We start from the raw sequence: 14255 nt of genomic DNA, 5'->3' as shown, positions 1-14255 counted from the left end.
CCCCATCATTAGCGGTACTTAGCTGCTTATCTCCTTGTTTATAAACCACTGCAGGGATAGACTCATAATGAAAGCGATATAAAATTTCCTATATTCGCATCCACAATTGCAAGTGTCAGTAATAAACCAGAAGACTTGTGGGCTGTCGAGGTTTTACCTTCCATAAAGGTTTTCACACACTGTCCTTTGTCCCGACAGGCAGGGAACACCTTCCCTGATAAAATGGATCAGACAAGTTCACACTGATGGTGGAATTCCGGAGAGTTCCTGCTCCTGCTCAAGGGGAGCTGTGAAATAGTAATTTAAGGCAAGGGAGTCTTTCAGGATGAGAACAGTTTCATTGTTCTCTGCGGGAATAAATCAAGTTTCAATATTCTTGGACCAAGGCCCTCCTCCCAAGACCGAACAGAAACGAGACTGTGTAACAGGGTGAGAAGGCAATTCCTCTGCCATCCTACAACACATCTTTGAGGCAAGGAGATCCCCTGCATATGGATTATGTCGAGAATCGAGCTGAAATCTCCCTATGGAGCCCTGACCCTGTGAACATCTGGGCGCTTTCTGCCCATGGGCTGGCTCATCCCAGGGCTGCTGCTTCCCTGCCCAACATCTGTCCATTCCACGGAGCCCAGTGCTGGGATGTGGGCTGCTTGTCCCTGGGCCACAAATCACCCTGAGCTGGGCAGAGCAGCAGTCAGAGAGCGAAAAGTACACCAAAGTTTTTTTCCCAAGTGGAATTTTTGGGTGAGGAAAAAACCAAAAAAGAAAAAAAGAAGAAAAAAAAAAGGTCATAAATATATATGGATATGCATATATATGTATATATATTCACCGTATAAATAATGTTTTTAAACAAATTTTAATTTTTTTTTTTAGGGTTTTGTACAATAAAACATCTTTAAGTGCCCAGCTGCCAGCCAGCTCTCAGACCCCGGCCCCACCGACCCCCGGCCCCGCTCGGGCTGCGGGGGCCAAGGGCCCACCCGGGGGTGCTGCCTGGGCCGGACGGGAGCCCCGGGTGCCCTCGGCGGTCCGGGAACGGTCCGGGTGCGGAAAGTGCGGCCGCCAATGCTCAGGCTGAGGCGGCGGCGGCTCCGCCCGCCCGGCCCAGCCCCGGCCCCGCCGCCGCCATGGGGCTGCTCAACTTCACCCGCGAGCCGGTGCCGGAGGCGGTGAGCGCCGACATGCACAACCTCAACCAGCTCAGCGCCCAGGTGCGCCGGGACGGGCGGGGCGGGGAGGGCACCGGGGGCAGCCCCGGACACGGAACGGGGACAGCGGCGGGGCCGGGAGGGGCGGGCGGGCCCGGGAGCTGTGGCCGGAGCAGTCCAGCACGGTGTGCGGGGCCCGCTGCCTGTCCAGGCCCAGTGCCCGCGGCTCTGCTGGGCCCCGTGCCCGGCGGTGCTGCCCCGATCCATCCCGGAGCTGTTCGAAGGGTGTTTGTAGAGCCAGGGAATCCCAGACCGGTTTCGGCTGGAAGGAACCTTAAACACCATCTAGTCCCGGCTGCCTGCATGGCAGGACACTGGGGAGTTCCTGATGGAGGGCTCAGATCGTGCCTGGTGGGCACTGGGGGTCCTGTCAAGCACTGAGGTTTGTGATGGGCCCACGAAGTGCTCAGGTTGTGATTCCCACCCCGGATTCCCACCGTGTGCTTCCTGCCTCAGGCTGCATGGTCCTGGTCATTGGTACCAGGTCACTGTCACACCGGGTGTGCAGTCTGGGCTGAAGGTAGTGGAAACGCTGAGGCTTTTCCAGCCCAGCTTGCCAGGACTGAGGATTTCAGCCTGGTAACACCCGGTGCCATCTCTGTTACATGGCCAAGGCCGAGGGCAGGATCTGCAGCCACAAAGCAGCCAAAGCAGCCACTTTTGGGCACACCCAGAAGGTCACAGCCAGCTGTGCTGGTGCCAGCAGAGGAGGATGCTGGTAGTGCTCTGCCATTCAGGCAGCCTCTCCATCCCTGCCTGCCAGCTGCACACCCAGAACGCTGAAAGTAGCAACTAGACCCTTAACCAGTTTCTCTTCCTTTCCCGAATTACTCTGGTTATCCCATGGGGTTTGTGAAACATGAGACTGGATGTTCACAACTTTTCCCACTCGCAGTTTTTGGATTGCACAAGATAGAACAGCGGCTTCTGATTAGCCTCAAGTCACAAAAGCCCTGTGCAGTGCCAGCTACCAGCTGCACAGACCTCTTGAGAGGCTCTGAAATGCATCCTGAGCAAATCCCATCCATGGGCATCACACAATGCCAAGGACAGGGTACCAGCACAGGTCCAGCTCTGGGGCCAGTGTGCTGAGATGGGTGGAGCTGGGTCAGGGGGTACATCACCACCTCATCGTGGTGCTGGTGGGGTGCTGAGGTGCTGATGTCCGAATCTAACACTGTCCTGTTTCTCCACAGCAATTCTCAGCGCTGACTGAAGTGCTTTTCCGCTTTCTGACAGAGCCCAAGGAGGTAAGGCAGAGCTAAAGAGAATTGTGAGTGCAGCTCTTGTCGGAAACACAGAAAAGATTTGGTCACCGCTCTTTTTTTTTGAGCAGGTAGAAAGATTTCTGACTCAGCTCTCAGACTTTGCAACCATGAATAAAATCAGCTTGGGCCCCCTGAAAAACATTGTAAAAAGTATTCTTCTGGTTCCCAACGGTAAGTGATGTATTTGCATATGCTGCCCTGAGGCCAAACTGTCCCAGCCATTCCCGCAGGGCTTGGTTTGCACAATAAGTGTTAATGGTAGCTAATACAGTGCTTAGCACTTAAGAATCAAAACTTCCCCCGTTTGGTGACTCTTTGTATTCTTTATACTCTTCTTGCATGCACATTTCTTGGGCTTAAGTAAACTCCCTTAAATATCTGTGCATTAAATGCAGCACAACACTGTGACGGTGCTTGGTTTAAGCAGTTCCTGTAAATCCCTTTTGCCAAACCAGGGCAGCCTCATGTTGGTACCGGGTCTCTGCAGGAACTTCCACCCAGGTGACCCAGTGCTGCAATTCCTCCAAGGACAAGCGCTGTTGGAGACAAATAAGACAGTGCATAGTCTGGGAACTGGTGCAGTTCTGGGCCACGTGAAGGAGACAGCTGACCTTGCAGTCCTGCTCTAGAGAAACACAACGTGTCCAGCTCTTTCTCCTTCATAAACAGTGACAGAGGTTTAGGGGGATTCCACTGGAATACCCTGGACTCCAGCTCTTTATGGGATTACTGTGACGTTGTGGCTGCTGTTTGACACGATAATGCATCAAACACTCGACGGCACATTCATCCCATTGATCCTTCCTGTTATTAATAGTCCCTTGCTATTACCCTTCAGCCCTGGGCTCCCTGTAACTTCCTTCACAGCCCTGATGCTGAGAACAACTGTTTTCTGAATTTGTGTTAAACTTGTTCCACTGCTTCAAGCCACTTTTCCTATCCAGGAATAACAACAATTTTCTTTCCTGCAACTGTCTGGTGGGGATTTAATGCGAATTTGTATTTTTTCCCCATCCTGACTCAGGCCTTGGTGCCCTCATCTTGTCGTTCCTGTGTGTGTGCCCTAGCTTCAATCCCGTTGTAACTTTTCCTCAGCTCTGGGATGCCACGGCCGATATCAGAACAGATCACAGCAGATAACTTTGTGCTGCACAGCCGGAAAGCCACGTGGGGCTGGCAGTCTCCTTGAATTTATGAGATTCCTGCTCTTGGCTTCAGAGAGCAGAATCCTTGTAGAGGTCCGTGTGCTGCCTGGGCCCCAGAACAAAGGGGGAAGGCGCAGCGGGGGAAAGTGTTATATGCACACGTTCACACCCATCATCCCAAACACAGCAGGTAGGTCAAATTAGCAGCCCGCCAGCCTTAACAGTTCTCCTTTAACAAGCAAAGCGGCTACGGGAGAGAAAGCAGCAGCTTCAAAACATAACCGCTGCCTCTGTTCCCATGGATACCTGCAATGGGATCTCGCCCTCTCCCAGGCATTCCCAGAGCCCGGACTTTTAAAGCACCGGGCATCTGCAGAGATACCGCCAGGCACGACTGGGTTTCCGATCTTTGAGGAGCTGTGGTTTGCTTCAAAACACAGCTCAGAAACAAGAGGCTTTCCATCGTCGGGTCCTGTCCCTGCCTCTATTTGACTCAGTAAAAATCGGTTTGACTCATTAAAAAGTGTTTGTTTTTTTCTTCTTCTTCTTTGTGGTATTTTTTCAGGTGCCTTGAAGAGGAATTTATCTTCTGAACAAGTCAGAGCAGATTTTATTGCGCTAGGTAGGTCACGTGATTTCCACTAAATAAAAGATAATTAATATTTATCACATATAGTAATCTCATATGGTTTTCCCCACAGGCCTCAGTGAAGAGAAAGCCAGTTATTTTGCAGAACAGGTATTCATATATTTTTGCTTGTTTCTAAGCTAACAAAATGTCAGTTCTGTGAGTGGGAACTCCTAAAACCCCACTGTGCTCCTGAGACACTTCAGCACTTTGGGTATTTTCTTCAAAACCAACTTGGGATTTTGAACTGAAGATCCTCAGAGAACTAATAAGGAGCAGTTTGTCTGATGATACCTCTGGTTTGCCAGGGCCTCTCCCCCATCAGTGTCACAGTTCCTGCACTGCTGTGTGGCTTTCATGTGATGTTTTTGTGCTTCCCATGCTTTGAGCCCTGAGGTCATGCAGTTACATGAACACATGGCTTTTTGCACAGATATTGTTACACTGATCCATGCTAAAACAAAACCAGTGAGTTTCATTTACAGAAGTGACAGGGCAGATGGAAATCCTAGCAGGACTCAAACACCTCTGAAAGACCTCCCAACCACATTAGTTCTCTCTTTACTCGAGGCTTCTGCCATCCTCTGCCTTCGTTCTGACTCCTGTTGAAGTTTCAGGTACAAACAGAGGCCTCTCCGAATTGATTGCTGGTGTCTTTTGCTCTTGTAGTGGAAGGTGAATTCCCCCACTCTAACACGCCTGGCTGTGGGTCAGACACTGATGATTAACCAGCTGATAGATATGGAGTGGAAGTTTGGAGGTAATAGAGCTACAACATAAACTGGAGGGGTTGGGAAACCCAACAGCAGCTCTTGGCTAAATAGCATTTTATTTCACCATTAGCTAACAGATTATCTGCCTTCTCTTCTTTCTGACTCACAGTGACTGCTGGGAGCAGTGAGCTGGAAAAAGTGGGAAGTATCTTCTTACAGGTAAATCTCCCACATCACAGAGTTCAGCTTGTAGGGCAGTTGAGGAACAAGCTCCAGCCAGGCATGTGGGAAGCCCTGGCTGTGAGGGGAAGGAGAGGGAAGCTGGGTCTCACAGGAATGGGCTCAGTGACCAGTCTCCAAGTGCTGCTGCCAGCAGAGAGCAGACACGCTGCTGTTTGTTTCTCCTCTGAAGACATGAGGTGTCACAGGAGCTTGGCCTGTTCTGCAAAGTTGTTCAAAAAGCTCAGTTTAGCAAAGATCAACCGTCTTGGGGAGGGAGGGGAAGTGGGATCAAGGACTTTCAGACATCTTCCCAGTGCCCAGGGTACCTGTTCCTACAGTGGCACTTCTTGAAAAGCCTGTCAAAGATGTGTGTGCTGTGCAGCAGTCAAACTCACTGCTGTGAGCAGACTCCTGCTCTGCTGTCCTCTCCTAGTGCTCAGATACAGGTCTCTGAGCTAAAATACTTCTGCTTTTCCTTTCCCCAAGCTGAAGCTGGTGATTAAAAAAGGGAGCCAATTGGAAAACGTGTATGTTGGTGAGTTAACAGTTCTGGACAAGAGGGAACCACGGGAAAGCTGCAATTTGTGGCTCGGGGGGGGTTGCTGGGGGTGGAGCAGTCTGGGGGAAGAACCAGGGTGGGGTCACTGCAAGAGCATCACTGTGGTTACTCCTGCCTCAGCCTCTCCATCACTGTGGCTGCTCCTGCCTCAGTCTCTCCCTGCCACAGGCACTCCAAAGCTGTTTAGGAACACGGACTGCTGGGCATCTTCACATCTGTGCCTCAGTAAACACAGATCTGCCACAGAGCACTCAGAGGAACAGGGCAGAGGAGGAAAATAAATGATTCCCAAGCATGGAGTGCTGTTGGGAGATCCCTTTCTGGGGGAGGATCCCAGCCTGGCCCCCCTGGCAGCCTGGCTAGCATAAGGAAACAGCTGCAGGGAATCACAGTGGTTAATCCTGCCCAGCTTAGGTGAACGAGTTGCTCCGTGGTAGCACCAGAACAGCTTTGTCAATGTTGGAAGTGTAACTTGAAATCTAAGGCTTGATGCCTTTTTTTTTTTTTTTTTCTCCTGCAGAGTTAACTTTGCCCCAGTTCTACAGTTTTCTGCATGAAATGGAACGGGTCAAAACCAGCCTGGAAAGCTTCAGCTGAAACTGCACAGACCTGAGCCGACATCTGTCCGGGATGTTTAATTCCTCCTCCTGGGTCTGCAGATCTGCTCTTTCCCAGCTGACTCTTCACACCCTGATAAGAGAAGACAAGCTGTGCAATGAGCAGTGGTGTCATGGCCCAGCAGGACCTATCAGTCCCTTAGAACCTGAAACTTGGGCTAAGTTTCAGCTTTTTCAAAGCACCTACAAGTCCACTCATCTTTTTTTTTTTTTTTTTTTTACTATACTATTATGAGAAACTGTGGTCAGAAGTAATGTGGCTACCTTTACTAAAATAGCAAAGAAATAAACCCATACCCATCCTGCTCCATTTGTATCACAATCTGATTTTGTGAGAAAAAGCGAAACAGGAGCAAAGAATTATTTTGAAACATGGAAGAATTAGCAGAGAGGAGAGAGAGGAGGAAAGCAAGAAGAGCATCTAATGTGGGGAATCACTTAGTGCTCCCTTCAAGCCTCTGCCTTCTCTTGTATTAGGAAACATGTTGATTAGCTTCTTCCCAATTGTGCCTCATTATGGAACAGTATCTCAGTGGTAGGTGATTTTAAATCTTAAACAACCAAACAGCTGTCTCTGTGCACAGAGGGGAGACATCTCGGGGGGTGGTGAGATAAATCTCATTTGGATGTGCTGCTCTTTAATCTGCAGCCTGTGTGACATGGCACAGTTAGACCCAGCCCGTTTCCCAGTGGACATATGTCCAAACCCCATGAAGTGCCATTAGCTCGACTCTTCAGTTGACTGAGGGCAAGGATGAGCTCTTCATCAGGAAGCAGAGGGGTGCTCCAACCCACCTGGGGCAGTGGCAATGTTACAGTCACTGAGAGTCCTCTCGTGTAGAATGTTGAGTTTAGCAGCCAGAGCTGGCTGAAGCCTCTCCCACAGCACAGGGATGAAGGAAGCGCCTCTTACATGTCCCATCTCTGTGTCCCTGGCACACTCAGCAGTTCCAGTGAAGGGAGTACACAGCATTACCAGGGAATATCCCAGTAAAATACTCAGTTTCCAGCCTCCACCTGAAGGATTCACTGTCCCATGGTATCCTGACAGACTGCTGTGGGCGTCTGTGCAGCAGCAGCAGCTGCTTCCAGTTAAACCCATCCTAAAAGATAATTTCTGTGAGAAAAGCATCACAAAGCTCCCTGCAACTCACAGCTTCACCCGTGGGTTTCCAGCTGCAGCAAACTCAGAACTGAATGGTCTCCACTGCATTTCTTGTGGTGCTGCAGGGGTGACTGGGAAAGACAGTGGGCATTGGCTGAGCCATCTATTTGGGAACTGGGCAATCCTGCTGGCAAACCCGGGAATGGATTTATTTATTTTCCCACATATCAGGTCAGTCACAAGCATTTCAAGCTTTGTCACATGATTACTGTAAAAATAAAATTAAAAAACCCAAAACCTCTGAAATAATGTTACACAGAATATTCTGTCTCCTTTAGTGTGGCAGGAAAAGCTATTTCAGGGAGGAAGAAGCAGTCCAAATGGCTGCTGTTTCCTCGAGACAAAAGCAATTTTTTTGCTATTCGTTTTCTGCTGCCTGTTCCCATTATTTCTCCTCACCCTCCCGGTGCCAGGGCGGCACCACTCGGCCCTATCCGGTTATGCCGGGAGGTGGCCACGGCGCTGCGGAGAAGATGCCAGGCTCGGTAGTGGGTCAGGAATCCGCCGTCCCCCCGCTCCTCCCCCTGCCCGGTTGGGATTAAGCCGCTCGGGGCTGACGCACGCCGAGCCCGCTGACCCCGAGTGCAGGGGTCACCCCCGTGCTGCTCCGCGGTCCCCACGGGCAGCTCTGTGACCTCGCCGCTGCCACCAGCGCCCTTTCATCTCCCGTGCTTGGCTGGGCATGAGCCGAGCTGGCAGCCCCGTGGGGAAGGGGTGCAGGGGGAGCCGGCTCCGGCGGCACCGGCAAGGGGTGATGCCAGCCGTGAGGGAATGGGGTCACCCTGCCAATGGGGCCGGCCAGGAGCAAGGGCCGCTCCAGGAGACAGCATGGCAGCTGTGCCCCTCCTGCACAAGCACGGGGGTGACGGCCGAGCGGCCAGAGCACAGCTGGCACAGCCACAGGGAGGGAAGGGGCGGCCCGGTGCCCATGCTGGGTTTCGGGCAGCCCGATGCCCGTTTTGCCCCGTGTTTCCGGGTGGCCCTGTGCCCATTTTGTCCGTGTTTCAGAGCAGCCTGGTGCCCGTTTTGCCCCGTGTTTCAGAGCACCCCGTGCCCGTTTTGCCCCGTGTTTCAGAGCACCCCGTGCCCGTTTTGCCCGGTGTTTCCGGGCGGCCCCGCCGTGCTCGTGTGCGCGGCCCCTTCCGCCTGCCCGTCAAGCCCAGCCAGCCGAGCGCTAATCTCGGCGGGACAGCGGGCAAGGGGGAAACAGGGGCCTCTCAGCAGCCTGGGGTGCAGCTAACCGTACTCCCGCAGCCGTTTGCCTCCCCAAGGCCTTTCCCGGCCCATTTCCTCCGGGGCGGCCGTGCCGCAGCCCCCGTGCCCGTCCCCGCTGCCTGGGGACACGCGGGTGCTGCAGCGGGACAGGGGCAGCTCAGCCGTGCCGAAGCCACACGGTCACCGCCCTGCATGCTCAGATGCTCTCTGCTGCTCAGTGCAGCCCCCCTCGCGGACTCTCTGCTGCCTCAGGCCACCTCAGCACAGCCCGGGCTGCCTGGCTGAGTGCAGGGGAGATGGCAGAGTGGCCCCAGCAGCCAGGCTGCAGTGGGCATCCTGTGCTGCTGCTCACCCCCGCCAGCTCCGGCAGCGCAGCAGAGAATGGGGGCTGCACTCTGGGGTCTGTCAGTTCCCAGCGTGGATTCAATGCTGTTGTGGCTCTCAGCCATGTCAGATGCTAATGACCAAGGGGACTGGGATGTTTTCAAATGAAGCATCTTCTCCCTGCTGGAAATGCCAATGCTGCTGCTCCCTTCGTGTGTGAAGGAATACTCCAAACCCTGAGAACAAAAGCCTCTTCTCAGAGGGAGCAGAGCAGATGTGGACTCCACTTATGCCTGTGAGCCCACAGGCAGGCAGGGAAGGAAGGAACTGGGGCTCCTCACTGCTGTCTCTGCCTGACCTTGAGCAGGTCGTGTGGGATCTGACAGAGCTCTCTTGGATATCCTGATTTCCAGGAGCTGCTCCATGCTGAGGCCTCTCAGCTTGGCCTGTATCCCTGTCCAAACTTCGCCATCTGCAGAACAGAGTGACAAATCTCAGGGTTGGCAAACACCAGGGAGGGAGCCATGGCAGGTGAGACAAGCCAGGGAGCAGAAATGGCAGGTGAGGGCCCCAAGGCAGCTGGAGCTCAGGAGCTCAGCCCAGTGCTGAAGAAAATCCTGCCCTTCCTCACCCCATGCCATCTTCCTCCCCAGTTTCTCCAGGTTTTGGGGTGATGCAGCACCCAGCAAAAACACCAGCTGTGAACTGCAGCTCCCCACATTGCTCTGTCTGCCTGGGAACAGCAGCCTTGAGCACATTGGAGGGCCCCAGGGCAGCACCACCACCCTGCTGTGCCACGTGAATCCTTGGGGACAGGGACCCACAGGGGCTGTGTGGGGCTCCCTGGGGCTCCCATGGCGCTTGCTGTCTCCTCACCAGAGCACACAGGCGAGGGTGGCACTTGGCACAGCACCATATGCAGCTGAGGACACACCCCCAGGGACGAGCCCTTGGCCTGCCTTGGGACAGGATTCTGCACCCACTCTGCTCAGAGCAGGGGGAAGGCATCCCACCCTGCCTGCAAAACCCAGCTGCTGCCTCCCATTCTTGTGTGAGGTGGGGGAAGAGACTGGTGGTGTCCAAGGCAGTGGAAATATTCCTAGCATGTCGTCTGCTCCTAAGCCTTGCCATCTCTCTAGGCAGTTCTTTGTCCAGGCACACTGGGAACAATTGGGGTTGCTCAGCCAGACCGCAGGCTGTCGATCAGCAGAGGGAATGAATGCTCCAGCATACGGAACCCATCTTCTCCCACAGCAAGGGGAGGTGGCCACCAGAAACCAGCCTGTGGCACAACAGCACAGGCAGAAACAATGCCCAGGCACCCACGGCAGTGCCAGCCCCGGGAAGGGGGGTGGTGCTCCCCAGCCCATCCAAGGAACAGCCCAATGGGAGGGGGTGGCTGGGCATCCCCAGACCCCATGTGGGGCTGGGGGTGGCATGGTTGGCACAGCCATGGTGACAAGGTCCCTGTGTGATCCCGCACTGCAGGTGGCTGAGGAGGAAGAGCTGAGTCCTGGGGGACAGAGAGGAGTCCCCAAGCTGTGGGGTCAGGGCCTGGCCAGCACCCCTCAGCACCCAGCACCTTGGGGGTGTCCTATCCAGGGCTGATGGCATTTAATCCCTTGCAGGAACAGCTTCACAAAGGAAGCCAGGCCCTGCAGTGACAAATCCACACTGTCCCCAAGAGCCTGATTCAGCTTCTCCTCTCCATGACACCCTGAGCAGCCACGGGCGTTTGGCGGGGGGAGCACCCACCAGCCCCCCGCTGAGGCAGCTCAGCCCATTTCCCAGCACTCAGCTCCAGTTTATAGGGCTGCTCTGTCCCAGGGGCATCGCTGCCACCGCTAACGAGGTTATCCCAGACCAGGCACCGACAGAGAGGGAAAGCAGGGTTAACCCTTGTGCCACTGACATATCCCACAGCACTGGGGAACACATTTGCTTGCAAACGAGCTCTTAACAAGCCCCAGTGGAGATGGGTGGCAATGAAACACCAGGTGAGGATTCCCGTGCCATCCCCATGCCAGCCCTGGCACCGCAGCATCCCTCCTCTTGGAGCAGCCCCAGATCCACGACAGCAGCACCAAGCCCTGAGGCTACACCTTGCAGCCGGTGCCCATGGCAGCAGCACAGAAAGGACGGTGCATGCCCCCATCGTGTCCCCATCCCTTTGTTTCACATCGGCAGCTGGGATGTGCATAAGGAGCAGGGTGCGGGCAGGAGACGTTGGTGGCCGAGGCCACTGCTGCCCACAGGGACACGGCACCACTCACATTCCTGCAAGAACATGTGAAGGCTGCAAGCAAGGTCAAGGGCCCTTCCCTTGCTGGGACTCGGCGTCACGCCAGCACCCGGGTGGCCCGACCCGCCGTCCCGCAGGGCTGGGGACTGTCCCTGCACCCTCACCCCACCGCCTTCATCTGCAGGGCTGCCTGGGGAAGGGTGGGTGCTGGCAGCGCTCCCCAGGGACCACCAACGCGGGCAGCCCTGCTCGGCCTGCTCAGCATCCCCCGCGGGGCGGGGATTGGGGTGGGATCCCCAGGCAGGGCCCCTCCTTTTCCATCCCTGCTGCTGAGACCCGACAAACTCACGGCACTGCCGGGCGGTGCCCCCCGCCCCCGCTGCGGTGCGCGGTGCGGGGCAGCAGAGGGAGCCAGAGCACCGCGCAGGGCCCCGCGCTCCCCCCATCCCACCCCGCACCCACCCAGTCCCACCCTCCGGACACCCCCATCGCTCCCCGCACCCACCCAGTCCCACCCTCCGGACACCCCCATCGCTCCCCGCACCCACCCAGTCCCACTCTCCGGACACCCCCATCGCTCCCCGCACCCACCCAGTCCCACCCTCCGGACACCCCCATCGCTCCCCGCACCCACCCAGTCCCACCCTCCGGACACCCCCATCGCTCCCCGCACCCACCCAGTCCCACCCTCCGGACACCCCCATCGCTCCCCGCACCCACCCAGTCCCACCCTCCGGACACCCCGCCCCGCGCCCTCCATTCTCCGGGCTTCGCTCCCGCATCCACCGCTCCCGTCCCCCGCCCTCTCTCTCCGGGGTATCCTGCCCGCCCTCCTCCAGGATATCTCCCTGCATCCTCAATCCCCGGGCATCCATCTCTCTCCCTCCCTCCCTCCCTCCCCCGTCCCCTTTCCTCGGCGCATTCCTCTCCCTCATCCTTTCCTCAGCCCCAATCCGTCTCCCGGCCCCATGGACCCTCCCTCCCCGCACCCGGCAGGCAGCCCCCCGACCTCGCCCCCCCCTCCTCCTGCCGCCAGCAGCACCATCTCCCCCGCAGTTCCCACAAGCGCTTTCCCAGCCGGGAGCCCCGGAGTCACACTTATCCTCGCCCACCCCAAACCCGGCGTCACCCCCCGTTACCGCCCGCCCGGACCATCCCACCCCAGCCCCCCCTGAACTGCCCCAGCCCCGAGCACCGCCTCCGGCAGAGCCCCCCACGCTGCTTCAGCTCCGGGTTGGGGGCAGGAGCCCACGGATTTATTCAAAAGCAATAAAACTGAACCCAAGTGTCCCTGTTCCTTTCTGTCACCCGCGGCTGGTGCTGGAGCGAGCTCCCGTCCCATCGCACACGCCCTGCGCTGTGCTGGGTCAGGCAGTTCTTCAGTCGGGCTGGCTTTGATAAGAGCAGATTAAAAATAATCATAACAATAACGAGAAGACCCGTCACCTCTCTGGGGGGCACCTCACGGCGCCTGCTCCCAGCCAGGCAGGCTGCGACTTTCAGCTTCCACTAAGGAACAAAAATACTGAGGAATTAGCTGTATTTATGCGTTTATCGATATTAGCCCACCCCACACCCCGGGGGATGCCGGAGGGTGCCTGTCCCACTGCAGGTGGCCTCAGCAGGGCCAGGTTCCAGGGAGGCAGCAGGATGCTGGACTCTCTGGAGCCCCCCTGGGTGCAGAGAAACCCGGTCTGAGGCAGAGCCTGAGCGCTGGCCCGGCTGCATGGGGTGGGACTTGGAGGGGAGCCAGAGCCCCCCTCTCCGGGCTGCGGGCGTGGAGCAGTTCCACAGAGCACCATCAGAGCAGGTAAAGGAGAGGGGGAGCACCCACCTTTCCACCAGTTTTCCTACTTGCTCCATCTCACATATAGCGAATTCTAAGCACACAATGCAGTTATTGAATAAAATTATGCTTTTTTTAGTACTTGTATGCATGTGGTTTTTAAGGCTCTGCCTAGAAACCAACCTCTGAGCCAGGAGCAGACAGATCGGAGGGGAAAGCCAGGCCAGCCCTGGACAGCTGTGGGACACAGAGATGCAAGCACAGCACTGTCAACCATAGCAGCTGGCAGGTGACACATCCAGCCCATGCAGGTGACGCGCCCATCACTCCTTCCACTCCAGGAAGAAGGAGAAAGCACTCCTGGCTGGGGCAGGGATCATTAGGGAGTGCGGCCAGCCCGGGGCTGCCTCGCCTCTCCTCTCCCTGTCGCTATCTCCGTCCCCCATGGCGCCAGCTCTGTCCCCCTCCCGCAGAGCTCTGCCTGTGCCCGTGAGGACGAGTCCTGCCTCCTCTCCGCCATCTCGCTCTCCCTCCAGGCAGCGGAGCCGCGGCGCTGCCAGCTCCATCTGCACAGTGCAGCGAGCATCGGGCCAAGGGGCAGGACCCACAATCACATTTCCTTGGAGCACATTGTGCTCCCGCCTCGCCGAGGGTGTTGAAAATGGGTGGCTGTAATAATGGCGCCGTGAATAACCACAGCTCGCTCACTGTGGCCTCCAAGCTCAGTGTGCTCCAGGTCCAGCTTCATCCCCTCCCAAGGCTGTTCCCTGCCATGATGTGCCCTGATTTCCAACCTGCCTCATAATCTTCTGCCGTGGCCCAGGTATCCACAGTCCCCACACTCACCCACAAGCTCCCATCAACACTTCCCCCATTGCAACTGGATTGGCTTTGACCCGTGTTCTCCTCCCAGCAGAACCCCCATGGACTGAGGACATAAAACCCCCAGACAGGGACTCTGCTGCCCTGTGACAGGCAGTGCTGCCCAGACGTGGTGCAGCACAAAGGGCTCATGGAGCTTTTATTGCTGCTGATCCTGCACGGCTCCCCCAGACCCGCCTGGAGCAGAGCCTGGCCTTGGAGCCAGCGCTCTGCAAACAGCATCCCTGGGGCCCTCCCCAGGGCTGGGGCGCAGGTCCCCACTCCCGCGGCAGGGCAGC

The 14255-nt window shown here is 56.3% G+C and overlaps 1 protein-coding gene across 1 annotated transcript; it reads left to right on the top strand.

Annotated features, from left to right (window-relative positions):
- Window positions 1-1093: 1093 nt before the first annotated feature.
- Window positions 1094-6673, top strand: COMMD7 (COMM domain containing 7). Its single transcript, XM_033075176.1, has 9 exons — window positions 1094-1214; window positions 2408-2461; window positions 2548-2650; window positions 4190-4246; window positions 4326-4363; window positions 4922-5012; window positions 5135-5184; window positions 5674-5722; window positions 6267-6673. Exons 1-9 carry the CDS (start codon window positions 1131-1133, stop codon window positions 6341-6343), a joined length of 603 nt encoding a protein of 200 aa, XP_032931067.1. The 5' UTR covers window positions 1094-1130; the 3' UTR covers window positions 6344-6673.
- Window positions 6674-14255: the final 7582 nt, after the last annotated feature.

The sequence above is a fragment of the Catharus ustulatus genome, chromosome 17 (assembly GCF_009819885.2).
Source record: "Catharus ustulatus isolate bCatUst1 chromosome 17, bCatUst1.pri.v2, whole genome shotgun sequence".
Taxonomy (NCBI): Eukaryota; Metazoa; Chordata; class Aves; order Passeriformes; family Turdidae; genus Catharus; species Catharus ustulatus.
Note: the sequence above shows the minus strand (reverse complement) of the source record. Positions and strands in the feature narration are given on the sequence as shown.

Excerpts from the sequence above, each read along its gene's own strand:
- COMMD7 (XM_033075176.1), top strand. The coding sequence starts at position 1,131 with ATGGGGCTGCTCAACTTCACCCGCGAGCCGGTGCCGGAGGCGGTGAGC. Across the intron at positions 1,215-2,407 it reads TCAACCAGCTCAGCGCCCAG|CAATTCTCAGCGCTGACTGA; the intron begins GTGCGCCGGGAC and ends GTTTCTCCACAG. Across the intron at positions 4,364-4,921 it reads CCAGTTATTTTGCAGAACAG|TGGAAGGTGAATTCCCCCAC; the intron begins GTATTCATATAT and ends TTGCTCTTGTAG.